At 32.9% G+C, this 23868-nt stretch overlaps 2 protein-coding genes across 2 annotated transcripts; one reads left to right on the plus strand and one right to left on the minus strand.

Annotated features, from left to right (window-relative positions):
* The first annotated feature begins 285 nt into the window (after positions 1-285).
* LOC126740359 (dual specificity mitogen-activated protein kinase kinase 6) lies at positions 286-10063 on the plus strand. The gene is made up of 7 exons (XM_050446337.1): positions 286-468; positions 592-674; positions 1834-1999; positions 5470-5689; positions 5902-6098; positions 6153-6397; positions 8983-10063. The coding sequence occupies exons 2-7, from the start codon at positions 616-618 to the stop codon at positions 9095-9097; spliced, it is 1002 nt and encodes a 333-aa protein (XP_050302294.1). The 5' UTR covers positions 286-468; positions 592-615; the 3' UTR covers positions 9098-10063.
* On the minus strand, positions 10058-21704 carry LOC126740361 (CXXC motif containing zinc binding protein). Its single transcript, XM_050446341.1, has 2 exons — positions 21280-21704; positions 10058-10355 (listed from the first exon to the last, which is right to left on the minus strand). Exons 1-2 carry the CDS (start codon positions 21527-21529, stop codon positions 10129-10131), a joined length of 477 nt encoding a protein of 158 aa, XP_050302298.1. The 5' UTR covers positions 21530-21704; the 3' UTR covers positions 10058-10128.
* Positions 21705-23868: the final 2164 nt, after the last annotated feature.

Below are 23868 nucleotides of genomic sequence, written 5' to 3' on the forward strand. Positions count from 1 at the left end.
CCGAAATACCGGTACTTTCCTCAGCATCGCACATCTCTAAACTATATACATATACAAAAAGTACTACAGAAACTAATAAAATGCATAATTGGTTGGGTCGTGTTAATACCTATGGGAATCCTTGCTAAAGTAAACTTTGATTAAATGCTTAATATATATAACTTGCTACTTGCTAATTCCCACAGATATTTCGCCTCAAGATGGTAATCTCCTTGTCTAGGTTCCTTACTTTTAAAAATGTCAATTTTCTGACCTCTGTCATCATCATGTCACTTGTCATTTTCTGACATTCTGGCTGGCTAATTGGAATTTGTATAAAAAAAATAAAACTATGCGAAGCTGACTTTTTGACCCTTTATGGTCACGTTTGGTTATTTTAGCATTAAAAATTCTATTGTTTAAGAAAAGACTCGCCTGAATAATTTAATTAGCCGGGAATCACGGATGTTATATTTTCTATCGTCTGGAGTAAGTAGATTCATCTTGATAAAAGTGTTGAGAAATTCCCATTTTATATTACTGATTTAATGTTTATGGAGCCCTAATTGGCTTAAACAGTTCCTAATTAATTATAAATTTTCTTATTTATAGGGTCGTTAGTCTTTATATCACAACATGGCTAAACGTAAAGGACCAGGGCTGAAAATTATTGTTAGTCCTGAACCCGCACCTGTGTGAGTATTTGTTAAATAAACTAGTAGAAGTAGACTAAGTAGATATCTAATGTAAGGACACGAATTAAAGGAACTTAATAAATTAATTAGCTGGAAAATACTTTACTTTACAAAAAATTTCTTTATCTTTATTTCTTGCTTTTCATAGGCCCTTTTTCATTGTTTCTAAAATCAAACATATCCATTCAATTTATCATATCCCAAGTTGGGTCAAAAAAATTATGTGAATGGGGTGCACCAAATTTTTGGGAATTGATAAGACATCTGTTTGGGATGATTGGGTGGAGTCATTGACCAGTAGGTTATTGCACAGCAATTAAGCAAAAAGATTCTATTTATCATGAAAAATTATCTGTATATGTAGTTTTTTCAAATTAATTATAATTATGTAAATAGATAGATTAATTATACCATAGATATAACTAACTCTAAGTATTAATCTACCTAGAAGATTATCATATTATATAATATTAGCACATTACACATATTAAAAACCCAATATACAGAACATCATACCTGAAATTTAGTTAAAAGAAAAAGCTCAAACAAGCATTAATACCACTTGGCTAATTGACTAGTCAAAATAGTTAAAATTGTGAAAAACCCAAACTTGGTTCAATTATTTTGATTTATTTTTTAAATTTAATTTCCAAAACTGGAATTAACTTCAAATTTGTATCTACATCTATTGTAACTGAAACTGCTGCCCTCGCTGCTAACTTTCCATCTAAAATCCTAAAAAAATTGAAGGCTATTTTTGGAACCATATGATAGAATTTTCAGGATATATCAGCTCATAATCCAATACCTTGTACATACACATCAAACTTAAATAATTTTTTTATTGCTATAAGATTAAATTTGTTGTAAAAAATATACATAATAAATCTTGCCACATCAACGCAAGATTTCGAACATTATATAAATAAAAAGAACAGAATATCACCATCAAATTTATTACGAGTAACTAAACTATTAATTAAATATTATTTAGAATTAATATTAAATATTCTGATGCAGCAAAAATATATAAAAAAACTTTGCGGTGCTTAGTGGAAAGGTATAATTTCTGTTTAGTCTAATCAAGACATATGTAATTTGTTTAAAAATTCTCAGTCTGCACTGAATTTTATAAAACTAATTTCTATTATAAATATAGGGTTCCACCTGGTAACTTGGACTCACGAACAACCATCACAATAGGAGATAAGACCTTTGATGTAGAAGCAGACGACTTGGAAAAAATCGCTGAGTTGGGACGGGGAGCATATGGAGTGGTAGATAAAATGAAGCATATTCCCAGTGGCACCATTATGGCAGTTAAAGTAAGTATTTACTCAACTTAAATAATTACCTTCTTTGAGTTTTTATAATTTTGGGAGTAATTTTGTTTGTAAGTTAAGTAAAAGGATGGTAAATTTTATAAGCTAGTTACCTAAGAATCTTTTGTTGAGGTTTTTCAATGTTTTTCATGTTGATATCATAATATTGGTTTCAAATGGTTGAACAATACTCCAAGTACCGGTGAACAAATGGATTGTACAGAGTTTTAAAAAAGTTATATTATATTGTACCTATCCTATATTGGTAAAATTATTGTCAATCATCAATACCTTAGTATTTTTAGGGATTTATTAGTAATGTTGTTGATATGTGCACTTAAATAAAGCATCATGCATCTTTTGGACAGATTTTTGATACAGCATTCACGAAGGATTCATATCCAATTCCATTATTGCCTAATCACAGCAGGGTACAACCATCAGTTGTAACTATTCATTTTACAAAAGACAAAGTTGAAGAAGCACTTGAAAATATGAAAAGGGACTCAAGCCCAGGACCAGATAAAATCCCAACAGTTTTCCTTCAAAATTGCAGAAATTTCCTCAGTCCCTTGCTTTCTGGGGCAATGCAGGAATGCTTAGAACAAGGAAAGATACCAGAAGAATGGAAACATTCAATTGTGACACCACTGTTCAAGAAGGGAGACTGGAACAAACCGGAAAACTACAGACCTATCAGCCTCACATGCAACCCACTGAAATGTATGGAGAAAGTAATAGTTAATAAATATTTTCTGGATGGATGTGCCTTAAAATCAGTGAACGAAAAAAAAGATCTAGGAGTCCTAATAACATCAGACCTAAAATGGGAACCTCATATAACCAGAATTTGTAAAAAAGCAAACTCGCTAGTCTATCTGATAAAACAAGCTTTTAGGGACCATTCTATTGAAATGATATCCACTCTATGCAAAAGTTACATAAGACCAAAAATAGAATATGCCTTTGTTGTAAGGAACCCATATTATATTAAAGATATACACCAATTGGAGAAATTACAGCGCAAAGTAACAAAAATCCCTTATGAATTTAGTGAGGTGCCATATCCAGAAAGATTAATCAGGTTTGGTTTGACCACTCTCAGAGAGCGAAGACATAGAGGCGATCTCATCAAAACCTACAAGATTACCAGTGTAATTTGGCGAACCTTTTCCACTATAGCCAAAACCATCATCTTCGAGGACATACAAGGAAGCTTGAAAAAGAAAGAACGGCAAAACTTCCCAGAAAAAACTTTGTAACAAATCGTGCAGTGCACTTGTAGAACTCGTTAAATCAGGAAACGGTGACGGCCCCAAATACGAATATCTTCAAGAATCGCGTTGATGTTGAGCTGGGACAAAATTCGGAGAGAATGATCCACTACTGGCAGGTCCACCTACTCAAGCCTGAAACATACGGAAGAAACAATAGCTTCATCGGTCTCACCGCCTGCTATTGTCAACATAATAATAATATAAATAATAATAATAATAATAATATAAATTTAATTCCTAATTAAGAATTCCTCTTTAATTAAGAATATGGTTATAGATGATTGTAAAAAAAACTGGCTAATAAATTCATAAATCAAGTATAAACTGCCAAGTATGATTTCCAACAGGATTTATCATTTTTATTTAAGGTTGTTTTCATGGTATATTACTTTGTTACTTCATAGCAGATTTTTTATTATTTTTGTCCCATTCTTCTAAACCAAATATTATATAGCACAATCATTAATGTGCTATAACTTTGAATAATAATTTAATTTATTTTGTAGATATATTGTTAAACAGAGTTTATTTATTATCAGTTCAAAATTCCTATTAACACCTTTTTGCGGTATTACTTAAGTATTCTTTTGTAGCTAACTAGAACTAAGTATTGTTATTATTATTAAATAAACCAATTGATTATTATTATTTTTGATCAATAAAATAGTATTATAACAAACTGCTATTGAGATGTAGTAGATTTGTATAATAGAACTCACCAATTTTCACACATAACTATGTACAGATAAAAGACAATTTCAGTATGGATTACCTAATTGTGTACCATAACTACAATACACACACTGATATTATTCGCTTTACAATAACATTATAGCAATGGACAAATATCTAATAATAATATATCTAAATTCTAAAAGTAAAAAAAAAATAGTGAGGAACAAAAATTCCGTCCAGCTTATGGCTTCCTGGTTTGTTTCTTTCCTTTTCTAACGAGTTTGAAAAAATGCCTACAGCGACCTCAAAACGTGACTATTTCCTTTAAAGCGTTCCATTAATACATTGGAAACATGATCCAGATATCTTCTGAATCATTCATCATCTTATAAAATGCTTTCTAAACTTCTTCCCATGAACGTGAAAAAGAGAAGACAAATGTTTTAAAAAGTTTATACACTGAAGCCTTGCTTGCAAATGTAATTTTACAGACAAATTCAATACAAGAACGGTTCTTGTCGATTATGTCAAAATCCCTAAAGAATTGACAACAGTTACTGGCAGCTTTGACGGTTCTCCGAGTCAAATTTTATTGGCATATATAGCTTTAAACTTTAATTTGCCAGCAAGAAATTGTGTCAAATTATGTCATATTGCCAGTGTTTGCTGTGCGTCGATTCTAGAATGGTAGATAAGCATTAAAGTCTTTAGAAAATTCGAAAAAACGCTCTACAGCAAGACACTCCAGAGATGAACCGAAGGATCCGGCATGAGCCAGGCAGTCAGTTAATTTTATTAAAATATAGCAATCCCAAGTCGGTCGGTATTAGTTAAAATCTTTAGAAAATTCGCAAAAAAAGGCAGGGCGCTCAGCCTCTCTCGCCTACCTAATTACAGCCCTGATTAACAAATAAATGAAAGAAGAGGGGATGTGACCTAAATTAGTTTAAAAATATCCTTACTTACTCAAATAAATTGTTTTCTCCTAGGTAAATTACTTATTACCCACTGGAGAAATCTATTAAGTTAAAAAAGTCTGTATAGATGACAGCAACCGTTTGCTCAAGCATTTGCTGTAGTAAAAATCTAAGTTAAGCTCAGTGGGTTATTTTTTTCTTTTTTTTTTAATCCATACTAATGGTGTATAATGTTAGGATCTAAAATAGAGTTGAGCATATCTTCAATAAGGCTCTCAAAAAACTTGGGTATGATAACGTCATTAGTGAAAATTGTGTCAAGTAAATTATATAATTTCTTCTGTTTTTTGAAACCTTTAACAAAAGTTCTAATCATCCAGAAAGTAGCCTTATGAGTTGTGCAGAGATTTTCAAATTCTTTGACTATACATAAATTTAATTTTGAATGTATCTATCTATAAGGTCTAGAGATTTCAAAATTAAACAAAAAGAGAAACTTATAAGAGAGAATCAGACTATTTGCTGCTTTTATAGTTTTATATACATTTTTACATTATGCATGCAAAATAATTCTCTTCACTGACACTTATTAAACACATTTTAGCGAATCACAGCAACAGTTAACACACAAGAACAAAAACGTCTTCTCATGGACCTAGACATATCCATGAGAAGTAGTGACTGCCCTTATACCGTCCAATTTTATGGTGCCCTTTTTAGGGAAGGCGATGTGTGGATTTGCATGGAAGTTATGGACACCAGCTTAGATAAATTTTATATGAAAGTCTATAAAAATGGTCGAAAGATACCTGAACATGTGCTGGGTAAGAGAAAATAAAATGTGATTTATGTTAAATTTTTAACAGTGAAAGTTTCAAAAAATATTTTTACAGGGTTTACAAATTAGAAAAAAAATTTGTTGAATTAAGTTTAATTTATAGAGATGTGCCATTCATATATTTTCATAATTTTTGAATTATTATGTGATAGTAGTTGTGAAAAATTTGCTAAATGTTATATGACAAAATTCCCGTAGGTAAAGTGACATTAGCAGTAGTAAGTGCCCTCCACTACCTCTATTCAGAACTAAAAGTTATACATAGAGATGTAAAACCCTCCAACATACTTATAAATAGAGCAGGTGAAGTTAAAATTTGTGATTTTGGCATTAGCGGTTACCTAGTGGATTCAGTGGCCAAAACTATAGATGCCGGTTGTAAACCTTATATGGCGGTACGTATTTTCAAATAATCAATATTAGTTAGTTCTAGTAAACTTTTTTTATAGCCAGAGAGAATAGATCCACAAGGAAACCCCTCACAATACGACATCAGATCTGATGTGTGGTCATTGGGAATCTCCTTGATTGAATTAGCCACTGGAGAATTCCCTTATCCAAAATGGGGTACACCATTCGAGCAGCTGAAAGAAGTTGTAGCAGGAGATCCTCCCAGGCTGCCTTCAAATGAACAGTTCTCTCAGGAGTTTCAGGATTTTATTTCCAAGTGTTTGCAAAAGAAATATACCGATAGGTAATTTATGGTATTTATGTTTAATATTAATTTAGTAATTGTATTTTATTAAGTAATTTTTTATTCACGCTATAAATGTTTTTTTTTTTAAATTTTTATCTAAGAAAATGAAATATTTCGTTGTTTCGATGTTATACCGGGTATACAAAAAAAAAGCTCTCCACAATATAGCTAAAAACATATATTACTGCAGGGTCTTTTTTAAGCAATTTAACATCCGCACTTTGATAGGTATTTGTGGATAGCAATGTTTGGCGTATCCAGGTACCCATATATTAGGATTTATAACAAACATATTAATGCCTCTATAGGTTAAAAACATTACCCATTTTAAACTTTGACAAGCAAATAAAAAATACACTATTGATTAATTCTTTAATAGATAAACCTTTGAAAATATTTGTGTGTATCATGTTAGCTCAAATTAATATATCCTTTAAATAATTATATATAGGGTGTCTCCTTTTTCATAGGGACAGTATTGCTATCTCTTATACTATAAAAGTTTTTTACAAATAACATTTACACTATTTACAAAAAATTTTGTGTGAAAAAAAGTGACCCCCATTATGTTCAATGCATTTTACGGTCCTTAATTCTAAATTCTCTATTGAGCGGGTTAAGTATTCGGGCTTTAAATCTCTAAATGCAGCAGTGACCCGATGTGTTAACACCTTCATATTATTTATTTCACTGTTATTGACTTTATTTTTTAAAAATCCCCATAAGAAGTAATCCAGAGGATTAAGGCATGGGGAACGAGGAGGCCACCTTACAGGACCGTTTGTTCCTACCCAGCAATTAGGGAAATTTGTGTCGAGAAAATCTCGGGCAACAGCGGAATTGTGAGCGGCACAGCCATCCTGCATAAACCACCGAATACTTCTTAATGTTTCCAATGGAATTTCATCCATAACTTTTGTCAATAGGTTAACGTACCTTTCACCATTTAAATTTCCATCAATAATTTTGGGACCTATTAGCCTATTACCGATGATTCCGCACCACATATTAAGACTAAATCGATTTTGAGGCTTAGTTTCTTCTACTAAATGTGGGTTGTTTTGCGCATAGAAATGCTTATTTTTTCGGTTAAATATGCCACTATTAGTGAATGTAGTTTCGTCGGTCCATAAAATGGTCGTAGAGAATATCGGGTCGGCATTTAACATCTCTTGATACCAACGGCAGAAAACAAGTCTGCGTTCTGAATCACCTGAATGCAGTTTCTGAACCGGTTGGAACTTGTAGTCATGATACCTATGTTTCTTTACAATTTTTCCGACCACTGAAGGATGTATCCCACATTCAGAACCTATCATTCTTAATGAAGACTCCGGATAAAGATAAATTTAAGCTAAAACATTAACATCGTTGTGTGTATTCTTGGCACGGTATTTTCCGCGTTTTTTTGATACACATCCAAATTCGGTGAGGTTTCTTGAAACCAAATAAAAAGTTTTTCGCGCTGGAGCAGTTCTGTTTGGATATAATCTAGCATACTCCCTTACTGCATCATCAACCTTTCGATAACATCTTATAAAAACATCGTACATGTCCTTTTTTTCACTATCACTATACCGTACCATTTTACAACATGTATTTATTTTGTTAATATTGAACTAGGAAATTGCTAAGGAAACAACCAGCTTTTAAACTAAGCTTTTAAACTAATTTAAGAAACTAACTTACGGCAAAACGTTAAAATATCAAAGTAATATTTTAATAATTTTGTTGTAATTAATAATAATAATTGTTGTCGTAGCTACGACATATTCTTGTTTTCATGGCCTACCTAAATAAGTCACAGCCGTAATAAATCTGACATTGTTATAAAGTTTGAACCATTCGGCAAGCACGGTTCCATTTTCATTAAGGGTGGCTCTCCATGCAGCTTTGAAAATAGATTTTCGTTATCGAATATTAATATCGAACAAATCACATATCGTAATTTTTTTCCTAACCACATAAAAAAATATCAGCCGCAATTGATGTTAGTGAATAATATTAGCAGCTAACCCAACTCAACCCAAATCTGCCGTATTTTAATTTTGTAAATACTAATCAGGTCCGTATTAAAGAAAAAAGCTTGAAAACTGCTAATTTTATACCGAAACGTCGAGACAGACATTTAAGTTATACATTGTTGAAAAGGAAAACAAAAATTCTTTTTAAATAAAAAATAAAAAATCCAGGTCCGTATTTAAAAAAAAAGTTGATGATGATATCTAAAAAACGAAACGTCCCATAAAAAATACACTTTTTTAATCAGAATAAAATTCCGCAACTTTTTTCTAATTTAACCGCCCTCGTATCTATTATAGTATAGGAGATAGCAATACTGTCTCTATGAAAAAGGAGACACCCTGTATATCATTTTTTTTCTATACTTCTTATATTTTTTTTATTATGATAATATAAAAAAATTCGAATTTAATTATAAATCCATGGTCAATAATTTGATTTTTAATATAAGAGGAACTACTTAAGCAGTATTTGCATATTTGACAAATATAGGGTGATTAAGAAAGAAATACAAAAATGGAATTGAAACAATTTAACTAAATTATGTTATTCAATTTTAGATGGAACTACAAACAACTACTTGAGCACGAGTTCCTGACGAAACACACCGTCCTCGATACCGATATTTCCAGTTTTATCGGAGAGATTTTAGACTTGCCGGACACGAATCCCTGAGATTCGTGCACAATTTCTTAGTTTTCCTTTTTACGCAAATTGAAGGAGTTTTATGCACGTGAAATTTAGAATATCAAGTATAGTCTCAACATAAAATTCAAACATTTCTTCAAAAATCATCGTTTAGAAACAAAAATCCTAGTCAAAAAGAGAAATTCGTCTCCTAGTCTAACATATACGCGTAAAAATGTTACTCACAATGAATTGATAAAAGTAGATATTCAATTTAATGCTCAATAGATGGAGTTTAAAAAGACCGTTACTTCCTCAGCGCTTTACGTATACAGGGTGTCTGTTTATGTTAACATGTTTTTTTTGTGGGGAAGCAGTCCCAATCACAGTTCGCGATAAGTTGCTAAATATAAACCTCAAACTACGCTAACATATTTAATGATTAACCAAAAGAAACATTAAACCCCGTGCAAATACCCTGTATACTTTATAGGTTTCAATAAAATGAAACAATAAACAAGAGAAAATGTATTATTTTCCTACTATATGATTGCTGTTTTTTGGCAGAAACATATAGTTGTAAGAAATTTGGATTGTTTTTGTTTTAAAGTGTTTTAATATTTTTCGCTTGGACTTCCTCTACAGTTTCAGGGCGTTCGTTCAAGTCGCACATTTTAATAGGTAGGGCCTAAAAATCAGGTTACTCTATATTGTAAATATATTTATATAAAGATTTTAATATTCATTGCAACATCACAGTTCTACTTTATTTTTATTTAAATTATCCATACGTTTATACTTATTTCTTTCTAGTGTGGAGTTGTAATTGATTTATTTCTTTATTCGTAACAAAGTATTGATGTAACAGTATGTTTAGTTTTCAAAAAATAATTTTTTTTTGTTTTATGCCATTTGATACTTAAACATTATATAAGCTTTTCCTAGAAGAGTTCTTTAGTTTCCTAGATTAATCGTTGTTAATTGTGTGATAGAAAAATAAAACATCAGTAAATACTTTTTGCTTTATTAGAAAAAAAAAACATATTCCTAACAAGCTTTATTTCCCACTCTTAAACTACTCATTCAATTAAATGTTCTAAATCGTACACTCCGACAGAATCTTGTATTTTCTCATCGTATTCCACCCATTCTTTTTCACTTAAATCTACATCACTAAAGATTTTACTGCTGCCATCTACTTTAACACACCAATTGTCTCCTGGTTGATAATCTACAACTTCAAGTCCTCTTCCTTCAAAGGATATTATTGATTTGAAATTTTCACTGTCTTCATTTCTGTAAGAAGCTGAAAAAGGTTTATAGATATAACTTTATTCAATAATAGTAATCAATTATGATCCTTAATTACTAAAAACGCAACTGTTAATTCTTTTTTACTTGAATACTTGCATCTTGTTCACTATCAACCTGTAATGTGCAAGACCAAATTATAACATCTTAAGCCGCGTATCCACCTGACAAACGGAACGTTTAGAAACATTTGCAATCGGTTACAAACACGATGTTTATCCGGTGGATACGTCGGTCACTCACATTTGCAAACGTTTGCAGGCGTTTGTCACTGTTCCGCCAAAAGTCGGTAACTTCAAAGGATTTGACTTGTTTGTGGATTTCTGCCTGATTTCAGTGGAGACGCGATATTCTACGTTTGTAGATAAATAGATATTTACATAGCTCGCTAATGCTTTCATGATGGCGGCACATACTTGAGGAATTATTCTAGAAATGAGCTGCTTCGAAACTCTAAAGAGGTACATAAGACTGGCATAGGAATCTATTGTCGCTAGAAAGCGAAGTGTGATGGCCAGTCTAATTTCGGCAGAGACGCAGTCTCGATAGTTCGTGTCAATTTTAGATATTTCTGGAGAAATTCTTGAGAGCAGAAAATCAACATCTCTTGGCGAAACTCGAGTAAAATTTTTGAATAAGCTACTCCTGTCAGTTTTGATATCAGAAATCAGCTGCATAGAAACTCTACACTGTAAAAAATAATAGGGTGGTAAATTTCTTGAGTGTTGAGTAAATTTAACACTATGAAGTATACTATGTAGTATTTTTTAACACTTAAAGAAGACTTTAAAGTGGTTAAATTCACTTAAATTAATTTTTATTTTTTTGCGTGTTATATTAACACTATTAAAATACTTCGGGCCGTGCTAAAATATTTTTATATTTTTATTTGGTAAAAAAAATGCGTCCAGTGTAAATATACCCTTAAAACTGGTTAAATTAACACTAAACGTGTGCGTGATTCACTGCTACAAGTCGTGAAATTACCAACCCTGTGTCTCTCTACTTTCTTGACGCTTCGACCTAAACCTGACCTGTCCTTAGAACATTGAAAGGCTTAGAACATTAAACTTAGAACATTGCCTTTCAATGTTCTAAGGACCTGTCTTATCTCGTCTCCGCGTCGTTAATTTAATTTAGTGTTTAGTTTAGTTTAGCTTGGATTTTTGTTTGAGTTATAAAGGTAAGCATGCTCCGAGTACATCTTAGCTTAAAAATAACATTTTTTGCAGCTTATGGAATTAAGAGACAGAGAAGTAACAGAGATTTATGTATAAGCCATACGTCATACGTGCCATAAGCCATAAGTGTTTTTTTCATCTGTATAAGATCTACTCTTGTTATAAGGTTAAATTTGATCTCCAATTATTATTTTTTAAGGTTTTATATTTCAAAATATGGGTTCCTATATATTTTTGTTGCAGAATATATATTTTTTTGTTTGTTATATCATTCTTTAATAGATAATGTCTAAGAAATTGAATGCTATGCCTTTTATTTGTATTTGTCCTAAAAAGAAATTGCTCTCCTTTCTTAGAACAACTTTTTTGATTTAATCGTTTGGAATACGAAGTTTAGCGTTTTTTTTTTGTTTTTTTTTTAATTTTTATCAAATATATACAGACTAACCGAAATAGTTGCAATATGTAATAATTGGGATGATAAATTCGAAAAGGAACCAGGCGCCAAATAATTACTTTTTAACTTGTTAATTAGTATTTGTTCAAATGAATAGTTTAAAACTCTTCCTTAATAATCTTTAATATATGTACCAAAGATTATTTAGAAATAGTTTCAGGCTTTTATTTAAACAAATAAATACTTTAAATATTTTTTTGTAATTTAAAAATTTTGATTGGTTCTTTTTCGGCTAACACACTCCAATTATAAAAAAATACACTAAAAAAAGTTACTTTTAACCCTTAAATTCCATACTTATTACACGAAATAAAGGAAAATATATTTTATTTAAAGTATAAATTACCACCTAAATAGATTCTTTATTACACTAATAAAAATAATTTTAACCCTAGGTAAGTTAAATTTACCATTTTTTATAACTCAATTAACCATAAATTAAGTGTACTTTTTTATTTTTTTTTAAATATATTTAACCCAAAATAAATATTTTAAGCACCGGTGTAAATTTAATTTAAACCAAAGTGGGTGATTAAATTTTACTTTTATTTAAATACATTTGACACTCAAAATATACTTTTAACAATACGGAAGGGGTTTTTTAAATTTTATTTTCGTTCGTTTATTAACACGCTAAATTGGGTAAAATAAATGTTTTTTTTTAAATAAAAACAACCACTTTTTGCCAGTGGTTATTTTAACACGCACTAGTGTGGACCTATATAGACCACTCTTGCGTGTTAAAATTAACACTCGATTTTTTACAGTGTAGTTTTTAAAAAATGAGACACCCAAAATCTATGTTTCCTTCTTTTCTTTTTCTATTAGTGCACAAAATACTAATGCAGCACAGGCGGCAAGTTTCTTTCTACTTAACGGGGCCATTTTTACATTTTTTCTATTCTCAGTTTACCTCAAAATAAAAAGACCTGGATACGCGACAAACGCTCTCAAAACTGCTTTGTGAACAATTTCAAACAACATGTGCTAATCAGTGGGTACTTCGTTTTGCAAGCGTTTATCAATATTCGCAAACGTTTACAAATGTTGCTACAAATGTTAATGCCAGTGGATACGCGGCTTTAAAATAATAAAGAGAAAAACCTTCAATCATACAGACTAACCGTGTTGACCCAAAACAGGAAAATAAAAATAATTGTAATGAACAGTAATAGAATGAAAATAAATTGCAAGAAGAAACGAAAGTAATTCAACCATGTTATCACTCATAAAAGCTCCAGAAATGTAGGCCATTTTGTAAAAAGGATCCAAACTAAATAAACTAAGGATTTATATACTGGACGCGTTACTGTACGGCAAAGATAGCACCTGAGCTATACGAGGTAGAGAAAAAGTTCTATAGCAAAGTTGAAGGGTGGTAACAAACTCTCAGCTTAAAATTTTTGTACAACAGTTATATATCACAGTTTTTAAATAAAACATCCAGTACATTTTTATGTAATTATATTTATCCCTGAAATACCTTAATTTTTCGTTAAATATGTCCACACCTAAAGCATAAGATTATAACTTTTGTGGAAGCATAAAAAGCGTATTCTCAAATACCTTTAATAACATTTTATATTAAAGATTTAGATTAAATAATAATGAGGACTAAGAATAAATACTATTGCTACACTTAAGTATTGTTATTGCTATTACAGACAAAACTAAATAACCTAATTTACGTTATAAATACTTAAATTAAAAAGTATAAAATTGTACTATCTTTAAAGAAGTATTACATTATAAATTGTGTTCAATATGACCTCCCAAATTTTGTGAGCAACCATTAGTTCTTTTTGAAAATAAGTCACTCACAAGGAAAAATCCAGTTTGGTCAAATCGGGAGACTTTGCTGGCCAAGTTACCGGCCTACCCCTACCTATCCATCGATTATCAAAATGCTCATTTACAAAATTTCTCACAGCTTGGATATAATGATCCCCATCATGCTAAAACCAGATTCTTTCCTGAACATAGTCAAGCAACGCTTAATAGTATAAAGGATATTTAAATGATTTTGCTAAATGTTAATATAATGCCTGCTCATTATTAAGCAAACATTAAGTGACATCTGTGTTGGTGAATTTCTTTAGTAAAAAATGAATTGCTAGTGTTACTGTATTAATAAGGAAGATTGTCCTTATTATAGTAATACTAAACTCAAACTCAAAAATGCTTTATTGTCAATATAAACATAGAAGTTGTAGACAAAGCCAATAGACTCTAAAGGAATAAAAACGAGAAACTAATTTAAAATAAAATGAAATAAAATAAAATAAAATTATATAAAACTTTGAAAAATACTTAAATGCTAATTATTAAAAAATTCACCTAAACTATAGTACGCTTTACTGGCAAGAAATATTTTCGTCCTTGTACGTAGGCTTTTTTCAGTCTTAAGTTGTCTTATTTCTAGTGGAAGTTTATTAAACAGCTTTCTACCTCCATATATGATAGAGCTACGGACAAGTTCAAAATGAGGAATGGGTAGCCTCAACAAATAATTTTGTCGCGTATTATAGTGGCTTCCTAAGTGGAGTTCCTGTTTATATTTACTAAAAACTAAGCAAACTGTTTCCAAAATAAAAATACAACACAGGGTTAAAATATTATGACTTACAAAAAGCGGGCGAGATGAGTCACGAGGCTTGGCCTCACATAGATATCTAATGGTCCTTTTCTGGAGTACAAACACTGAACTAAAAAGTGAATTTGAACATGAACCCCAAAAGCAAATTCCATATCGAAGGTGCGACTCGATAATCGCGAAGTATGCAGATCTGGCGATGGAGAAATTAAGACTGGTGGCAATAACCCTTAGGGCGTAGCAGCCTAATGAAAGTTTTCTACATACATTCACAATAAGGTCTTCAAATTTAAGGAACTTGTCTATGGAAAGACCCAAAAACTTACTGAACGGTGGCATGGTGAGGGCTTCATTATTTAAACATATATCATTTGTAATACATTTAAAATAAAGGATATTTGTTTTGGAAACATTAAATGTCAAAAAATTTGCATCACACCAGTCTTTTATTTTTAACAAATCTGCACGTATATTGGCCTCCATTTGAGAAACATCAGAGTCGTGCCATAGGATGGTGGTATCATCGGCAAACAATGTAAATTTGCCAGTTACCTGCAGTTGTGGCACATCGTTCACATAAATGAGAAAAAGTAAAGACCAAGTACTGATCCTTGCGGAACACCTTCATTTATATTAAGTTCCTTAGAGATACCATCATCATTAAATTTGACAAACTGACACGATTTGATAAGTAGGAACGAAACCACTCAAGGGCAGTTCCTCAGAAACCATAGAGCCCCAGTTTCATCAGCAGCACTCTGTGACTCACGCAGTCAAAATGCCTTGTACAAGTCACAGAATACCGCTGCTGCAACTTCACCAACATTCAGTCGGTTGTACAGGTGCTATAGAAAGCTAAAGATAGCATCATTTGTGCTCACAGACTCATAAAAGCCAAACTGCTGAAGACTTAATAGGCCAAACCTATTTAAAAATGAAACCATCCTCACCTTAACGAGTCGTTCCACTATCTTGGCTAAAGTAGGCAATAACGCTATAGGTCTAAAGTTAGAAGGGCAGTCGCGATCGCCACCCTTGTAAAGAGGAACAATCATTGCTCTTTTTAAGCACTCTGGGAAAACTCTAGACATAAATGAAAAGTTAATTGACTCGGCTAAGACTTGCAAAGCAACAAGAGGTAAAGCAGAAAATATTTTAAGAGAAAGCCCATCCCAACCTGATGAACTCTTATTCTTAATATTAACCATTAACTGAGTTCTTCTACACTTGTGGGGGCAAAAAAGAAAGATTCGGCTACTACCACATTGCTGAGATATCTCCTGCAATCTATTTTTTGTGAGAGATTGGCTGCAAGGTTCCTAGCAATATCACAGTAGAAGGAATTGAGGACATTGGAATCTAAGGTACTTGGAATAACCAAGACATTATTTTTGCCCCTTAGCTCATTTAAAATCTTTCAAGACTCTTTTGCTCTGTTAGAGGAATTATTTATCCTCCTTTGAAAGTAGGCCCACTTAGCCATTTTGATTAAGTTTCTGTAAATCTTGCGGTATCTGTTATAATAATTTAAAAATGTTGCATTGTTCATAGAGTATTTCCTAATGTAAAAAAGGGATCGCATATTTTTTCCAGATACTCGTAAACCCTTAGTATACCAAGGTTTTCTATTTTATTTTTTTAACTACTAAATACTACTATTATTGTGAAATGTAGCTTCGCTTCAAAAAAGTACTAGAACAAAAAATTCGGACTGATACATCCTATTTTGCGCCCACTGACAAAAAGTAATCCTATTTTCATAATCTTTTAGCTGTAATTCGTGTAATATAATTAAATATGATAAGGATGAAATTTCTTGCTTCGGTGTATACGGAAAATGAATAATGCACGAAAAGGACTCTCTAGAGTTAACTTAAAATTAGTGCTACTCTATCTTCATTTGTAACTGGTTTCACCCTATCATATTTTTTACACATTACATTGATTTGGGATGTTTTCTTTCAGGATACTACCAGGGTCGTACATACTTAGTATCAAAAATTTTAGACCCGAGTATTTCTTTAGAGCATATATTATATCAACAAGTTTTTCACATGGAAAATTGCCAGACGATCATGAATAAGAAAAATTAAAAATCTATTAATTTAATAAACATTTATAATAGACTGATTAATTAGAGAAGAAAATAAACTTAGTGGTAAAAAATGGATATTAAAACGATTGAAAATAATAGTCTTTGACAATTAATTGCACACCATTAATGTTTCTTTTCTAAGCAATCTTCCAAAAATACTCTTTTTATGCTTACCTAAGTTAAGATATCTTAAAAAGTGAATGGTTTAGGTATAGGACATATTTAACAAAAAATGAAGGTATTTTACTAACTAAATTTAATATCATAAGAATATACTGGGTATTTCTTTAACAATGTTAAGATATTGCATATCTAATTTCAGTAAATTTGAAAGTTCGGTACAGAAACTCTGTTATAAAAAAATAACAAAATATCACTTCTAGTTTTGAACAGGTATCTTAGACCATCTATGGTACATACAATTATACAAATTTCATAAGTCTAGTTTGAATCCATAGTTATAATTTCTTATATGATTACTCTAAAGGACAACTATCAGTACCTTATACTAAATTTTAAAAATACTATATCAAAATAACCCTCTTTTCATGCCTATTCATTTTGTAAAGTAATATAAGCCGAAAATTTCTTAATGGAATGCCCTATTTCATTAAGAAAAATACATATTTTATAACTTTTTTGTGACCTAAATTATATAATATGTAAGAATATTTTTAGTTTGTAGATTTTTGCCAACTCAACAACTTTGAAGGTATTTTAAAACTAACTTTAATATCATAAGAGTATACTGGGTATTTCTTTAACAATGTTAAGATATTGCATATCTAATTTCAGTAAATTTGAAAGTTCGGTACAGAAACTCTGTTATAAAAAAATGACAAAATATCACTTTTAGTTTTGAACGGGTATCTTAGACCATCTATGGTACATACAATTGTACAAATTTCATAAGTCTAGTTTGAATCCATAGTTATAATTTCTTATATGATTACTCTAAAGGACAACTATCAGTACCTTATACTAAATTTAAAAAATACTATATCAAAATAACCCTCTTTTCATGCCTATTCATTTTGTAAAGTAATATAAGCCGAAAATTTCTTAATGGAATGCCCTATTTCATTAAGAAAAATACATATTTTATAACTTTTTTGTGACCTAAATTATATAATATGTAAGAATATTTTTAGTTTGTAGATTTTTGGCAACTCAACAACTTTGCTATAAAACTTTTTGTTCTACCTTGTGTAATTTACTCACTATCTTTGCTATATGTCTTATAGATGTATAATAAGAAGCAATTCATTACTAATAAGTTTATGAGTACATGACAATAGCATTTTAAATTATGAGCTGGGATAAATTATGGATAATTCCCAAGTATTTCATTTCATTCACTTCAGTAAAGTTCATGCAACCTACACAGACCTAAAAATACAATGGTTAACATCAATAAAGGCCATGTATTTTGGGATCAACAAAACGAAAATCTTTTGTGATGGCCAAAATTGCCAACCTTTTACTCTATATAGTTTTATTTTAGCTTCCTCTTTTACTTTGTTTTTGCCAAGAGGAAGCACCAAAACTTAAAATATATTATCAGCATATGATATATATCATATAATAATAAGCTTTATTTCCAATAGGTTACATATACATATATAGTGAATAGGACTCTGGTACAGAATGTTGGACCTGGCTGTGTCCAAGTTAAAAGCTGGACACTGTCTGGATCCTGGGCGTGGTATATGAAAGCAAATCCGTTGCAAAAGGGATGGGCAGTCAATTTTATGGTTAAGTAAATTAAACAAGAATTTCACCGAATGCATTTCTCTCCTCTTCGCAAGTGACCGTTCAGTATATCTAGAGAGCAGCAGGTTATGGTCACAACCCCTTGGAGGATAGACTCCATCATCCTTAAATGCCAAACATTTAAGGAATCGCCGTTGGACTGATTCTAATAGGTGAATGTGCTGGTTGTAAATGGGAGACCAAATGAGGGAGCAGTAGTCCAGCCTGGATCTAACAAATGCATAGTAGAGAGTTTTGGCAGTGGCAGTGTTCAAAAAAAGTTTGCAATTTCTAATAATAAAGCCTAGCATGCGAGTAGCTCTAGAAACAGTATCTTCGATGTGAGGGATAAAAGAAAATTTTTGGTCAAAGGTGACTCCAAGATCCTTGAAACAGGTAGACCTTGCCAGAGACTCTCCATTAACTGAGTAATTAAAGGCAATTGGACTTTTGATACGAAAGTAGCTGGCCACATTACACTTGGAAACATTAAGGTTAAGCCGGTTCAAAGTGCACCAATGGTGTACAGTATTGATGTTCTCTTGCAGTAGATCACAATCTGCTATAGAGTCAATCCTATGGAAAAGCTTTAGGTCATCAGCATATGCTAACCGAGAGCAATTGAGGGTGGAGATCAAGTCATTAGCGAAAACGTTAAAGAGAAGGGGGCCCAAGTTAGAGCCCTGAGGAACTCCAGAGGTGGGTGAAAAACAAGCAGATCTAAAGCCTTCGACCACTACAAACTGAGAGCGGTCAACTAAATAGGAGTTAAGGAGTTTTATCAAGCGATCGGAGAATCCAAACTGGCGTTCAAGCTTATTTAATAGGATGAAGTGGTCAATCTGGTCAAAAGCCTTTTGAAAGTCTGTGTAGATAACATCGATTTGACTTCTATCATTAAGTGCTTCACACACAAACTGAGAGAAGAATGCTAGGTTTGTAGTACATGAGCGGCCAGAAACAAAGCCATGTTGATCGTTGGCCAGCATGGACTTAACCTTGGGAAAAATTAATTTATAAAGAGCCAACTCGAATAACTTTGAGAAATTGCACAGAATGGATATAGGGCGGTAATTCTCTATTGTTCCAGCATCGCCCTTTTTAAAGATAGGGCAAACTTTAGCTTGCTTCCAGATATTGGGAAAAATACCTGTGTTAAGGATCAGATTAAAGATGTGGAGCAGAGGGTCTGTAAGTGCAACAGAGCAGTCCTTAGCTAAAAAACTAGGAATTAGATCTGGGCCAGAGGTCATTTTGCTTTTGAGACACTTGCTCGCCATTATAATGTCGGTAGCCGCGAGCGCGACGACGTCTATGCAAGTTAAGGGAGGTTCAGAGACGACAGGATGATCGCTGGGAAGTGACTTCGTGTATACACTCCTGAAATAATCTCCAAAAGCGGACACAATGCTGTCAGGCGTATTGTATGATTGGTTAGAAAGCTTCACTGAGCCGGGGATTTGAGACTGATTACGTTTGCTTCGATCATATGCTGCTATAATCCCCTGATTTTTGGATCTTAGAAGAAAGTAAAAAGAAATTACATTGAATAGTTGGAAGGAAATTAAATATCTTCAAATATCTGGAATAAAATTGAAAATTAGTCAGAAGCCCTCAAACATGCAAGAAATGATTTTGAATACCTGAACGATGTATGAAATGGGTTCAATAGTCAAGATTTAAAACAATTATAACTTTTTTAAAAATATGTATGCTTCCATAACCTTCTCACCAAACATCGGGAATGACCACCAACCCAACTCAAAAACTTTATACAGGTTGTAGGAAATCCCATGTAATTTTTAATTGGGTCAAGTATTGGCTCCACTAATTATTTTAGAGAAAAAAATTATTAGAATAATTTAAAAAACACCAAAATCTGCAACCAACAAAATAACTTTAATTATTTTTCATTTGTTGGTTTAGGAGTAACAGCCAATAATCTTTACAAAAATTTTCATTTTTTATTGCCTTGTATTCACAGGTATGCCAGCCAAATTTATTACATTAACTGGTGATGAACATCAAATAATTTGTGATAATAAGTTCCCTGCATTAAAATTCTACAATAAAAAACTCAGCTATGAGTTCCACAACTGAAGAAAAAGTATAAATAAATTTCAGACTTGTCTACAGTTTCTTTTCCAAATAGGATGATACCAGGAAAATCAACAGATAATAGAACTGTTACAAAGGTTGAGCAAAAAAGGCACTGTAGTATATAATTGAAAATATAAGGGCAAACAATGAATGAAACAATCATCAAAGGCAAGAAAACAAAGAAAATGATAGACTTTTTTTATATGTGTAAGGAAATAAGAAAGTAAGTAGAAAATAAGTACAAGAAATCTTGTAGAGATTATGGACATTGATCATTGGACATCAATCATTCGGGGCTTTAAAAAACCAGAAATATTTCTTGTACAAATATGGAAAGCATCGGGAGCTTAGAGATAGGGATGAATTATTATGCATGCAAGTAAGTATGGGGCCACAAAAAAGATAAGATTTTTACCAAGATTTTGACCAATAAGTTCTAAATGGGCAAACCTACAAAATTAAAAGTTATTTTGTTGGTTGCAGATTTTAGTCCTCTTTAAATTACTCTAATACATTTTTCTCTAAAATAATTAGGAGAGCTAATATTTGACCCTATTAAAAATTACATGGGATCTCCTTTGTCCTGCTTGGCAGTGCAACACCCTGTATATGTTTCTTATTTTATTTATTTTTCATGCTCATAAATCCAAAGAAAAATGCATATTAAGAAAACAATTGGAAATAATAATACTGATATTGATTTATTGGTTTTTTGATAATTTGCTTGACAAATATGCTTACCAATGCTACCCTGAACAATATCTAAAGTATTGTCCCGGCCACACATTTTACACTTTCCTACATAGTGGTGCTCAGAGCGTCCAGTTCTCCCAGGGAATTTATCGGATTCATTTACGTCATGCCACTTATCAGATATCTCACCACAAGCTGAACACTTTAGCTTTAAAGCGAAGGAATGATCTGGGTTGGGTTTTAGTTCTTCCACATTTTCTAGACGAGCCTTGATTTTTAGGTAAGTTATTTTGCCCATTATTCCTAAGTAGAACTGGCCTAGAAAGTTTAATATTTGCTAAAGAAAAGTTAAGGGGGTAAATGATTCTATGGCGTAAACTGAATAACAAGGTTTTTTAGTTATAGTAGTTAGGTATATTATATAGGTTATTGACCTAAACAGACCTTAACCTTGCTTATTTTATATGTTTATAAACATAGACACAATGACAGATGACATAAGGCAACGAATATAAATTCAAGACGATGGCCGTGGTTGCTTTTTCTGCGACCGGTTTTACTCGGCAATATGACGTAAGACTGATGAAAGTTTGTTAGGAGATTACTAGTCAATTGTTAATTTTTGTTTATATATTTATGTTTTAAAAACGTTATTTTGGGTTTTTTTGCTACATAAACAAATTTGGTGAAAAATAATAGTTTTGCAAAAAATATCTTTGTTGCTTTAAAGGTAAGGCACCGAAAGGGGAAGAGCAGGGAAGAACATTAAAGAAAAGTGACAACCAAATTAAAATTTCTTCAAACTCTGCCTTCTATGGCCTAGCCTAGCCTAGCCTTAACGTTGGATAAGGCTAGGCTAGGCCATAAAGAAGGCCTAGAAGAAGTGTCTAAGATCTCAGACGTGCTGATACTAACCAGGGTAAATAAATTGGGTCAACTACTCAACCGAGCCTTTAGGCAGCATGTCCTCTTAGAAAAGAAGGTGTCCGCAAAGTACCATGGCGGAACGAGGCTCTCAATAAACTCAAAACGAAATCTAGGAGGGCGCACCACCGAGCACTTTGGGGAGGATCTCGAGGGGCTTAAAATGAGTATAAAGAGATGAAAAAGCGATTTCAGACAGAGGTGAGACAAAAGAGCTAGCTGGCAAAGGTTCTGTAGTGAACTGGAAATGATGTCCGATTCCGCCAGACTAGTCGAACTTCTCAGCTCAGATAGGAGACGTGAAATAGGCTCTCTAAAAGTAAGAGATAGCTGGACAAGCACTAAAGAGGAGACACTAAAACATCTCCTCGAGACTGACTTCCCAAGAGAGGGCGATACGGTTACGGATCCGGTCGAGAACCATCAGGAGTCTGGTTGTGGATTGGCGGGATAAATAGTGACCGATATCGCTATCAACAGTGAGTGTTCAATTGGGTCCGTACAAGGCAGCTCAGCCAGACCGAATAATTCCAAAGATGCAGTCGGGCCTGGATTTAATCCTTCCACAACTGAAGGATATTTTTTGGGCTAGCGTAGCAATGGGATATGTAAGGAAAAGCCAAAGGCATGGAGGGCAGCGAATGTGGTCTTTATCCTCAAAGCGGGCAAAAAAAACTACAGCCTGGACAAGTCTTATAGGCCCATCAGTTTAACCTCCTTTCTAATGACAACCTTAGAAAGGATGATCGATAAACATTTAACTGAAGTGATTCTGAAGGCAAATCCATTGCATAAAAAGCAAGACGCGTATACAAAACGGCGGTCTACTGAAACCGCTCTACACGCCGTAGTTGAAAAAGCAGAGAGAGCTATCAACAATAAGAAGGTTGCACTAGCATTCTTTTTTTACGTTAAAAAAATAAAGCCCAACACCCTGCACTGGCTGTATACTGGATACTTTATATTGCTGTGATTAGATGTACGGCTCAGTGGTCTGGTGGACGGCAACAAACAGGTCTTCAAATTATCAAAAACTAGCTAGACTGCAAAGGCTGGTTAGTCTCGGCATAACAGGCGCGCTGAGAACCACACCAGGTGCAGTGCTTAACATACTCCTCGGCACAGATGTAAATAAAAGGATACATATTTACATCTGTGCTCCTGGGCTTGCCGGAACTCCACAACAGAGGAAGGCGCTAGCAACCTATGTAAGGATAAAGGATAGCGCCACATGGCAGCATCGACCCGTGGTAGCAGGGCATACATCTATTACTAAACTGGTAGAGAAGGAAATGTCAATTCTGCTGCCCCTCAATTCAAAGCCACAGGACACTGTGTGGTTAGGAGGTTCGTTTGGGAGGAGGACACAGGGCTATCAGGAGCTGGAGTGTATCGTAGTGATACCAATCAAGGACAAGCTTTTCACTTGGAAGGCATTCGTCAGTCTTTCAAGCCGAAGTGTTCCCTATTCTCGAGGTAGTCGCCAGCGAATAAGTCAAAGAGGGCCCGGAGACTGAAATAATCATTTACTCGGAGAGCCAGATGCGTTAAAAGCCATTCAAGTATCCAGGACCAGCTCCAAACTGGTCCAAGAGTGCAGGAATGCGCTGGACACACTGGGTAGGAGGAAGACCGTTCGAGTGTATTGGGTTCCCGGACACTATTATCCTCGAACCCTACCTTGGACTAAGTAAAAGACACATATCCTAGACA

Source organism: Anthonomus grandis, chromosome 9, assembly GCF_022605725.1.
Source record: "Anthonomus grandis grandis chromosome 9, icAntGran1.3, whole genome shotgun sequence".
NCBI lineage: Eukaryota > Metazoa > Arthropoda > Insecta > Coleoptera > Curculionidae > Anthonomus > Anthonomus grandis.

Coding starts and splice junctions, on each gene's coding strand:
- LOC126740359 (XM_050446337.1), top strand. CDS start 616: ATGGCTAAACGTAAAGGACCAGGGCTGAAAATTATTGTTAGTCCTGAA. Junction 2,000..5,469: donor GCACCATTATGGCAGTTAAA/GTAAGTATTTAC, acceptor AACACATTTTAG/CGAATCACAGCAACAGTTAA. Junction 6,398..8,982: donor CAAAAGAAATATACCGATAG/GTAATTTATGGT, acceptor ATTCAATTTTAG/ATGGAACTACAAACAACTAC.
- LOC126740361 (XM_050446341.1), bottom strand. CDS start 21,529: ATGGGCAAAATAACTTACCTAAAAATCAAGGCTCGTCTAGAAAATGTG. Junction 10,356..21,279: donor TATTGTTCAGGGTAGCATTG/GTAAGCATATTT, acceptor AACCTTTTTCAG/CTTCTTACAGAAATGAAGAC.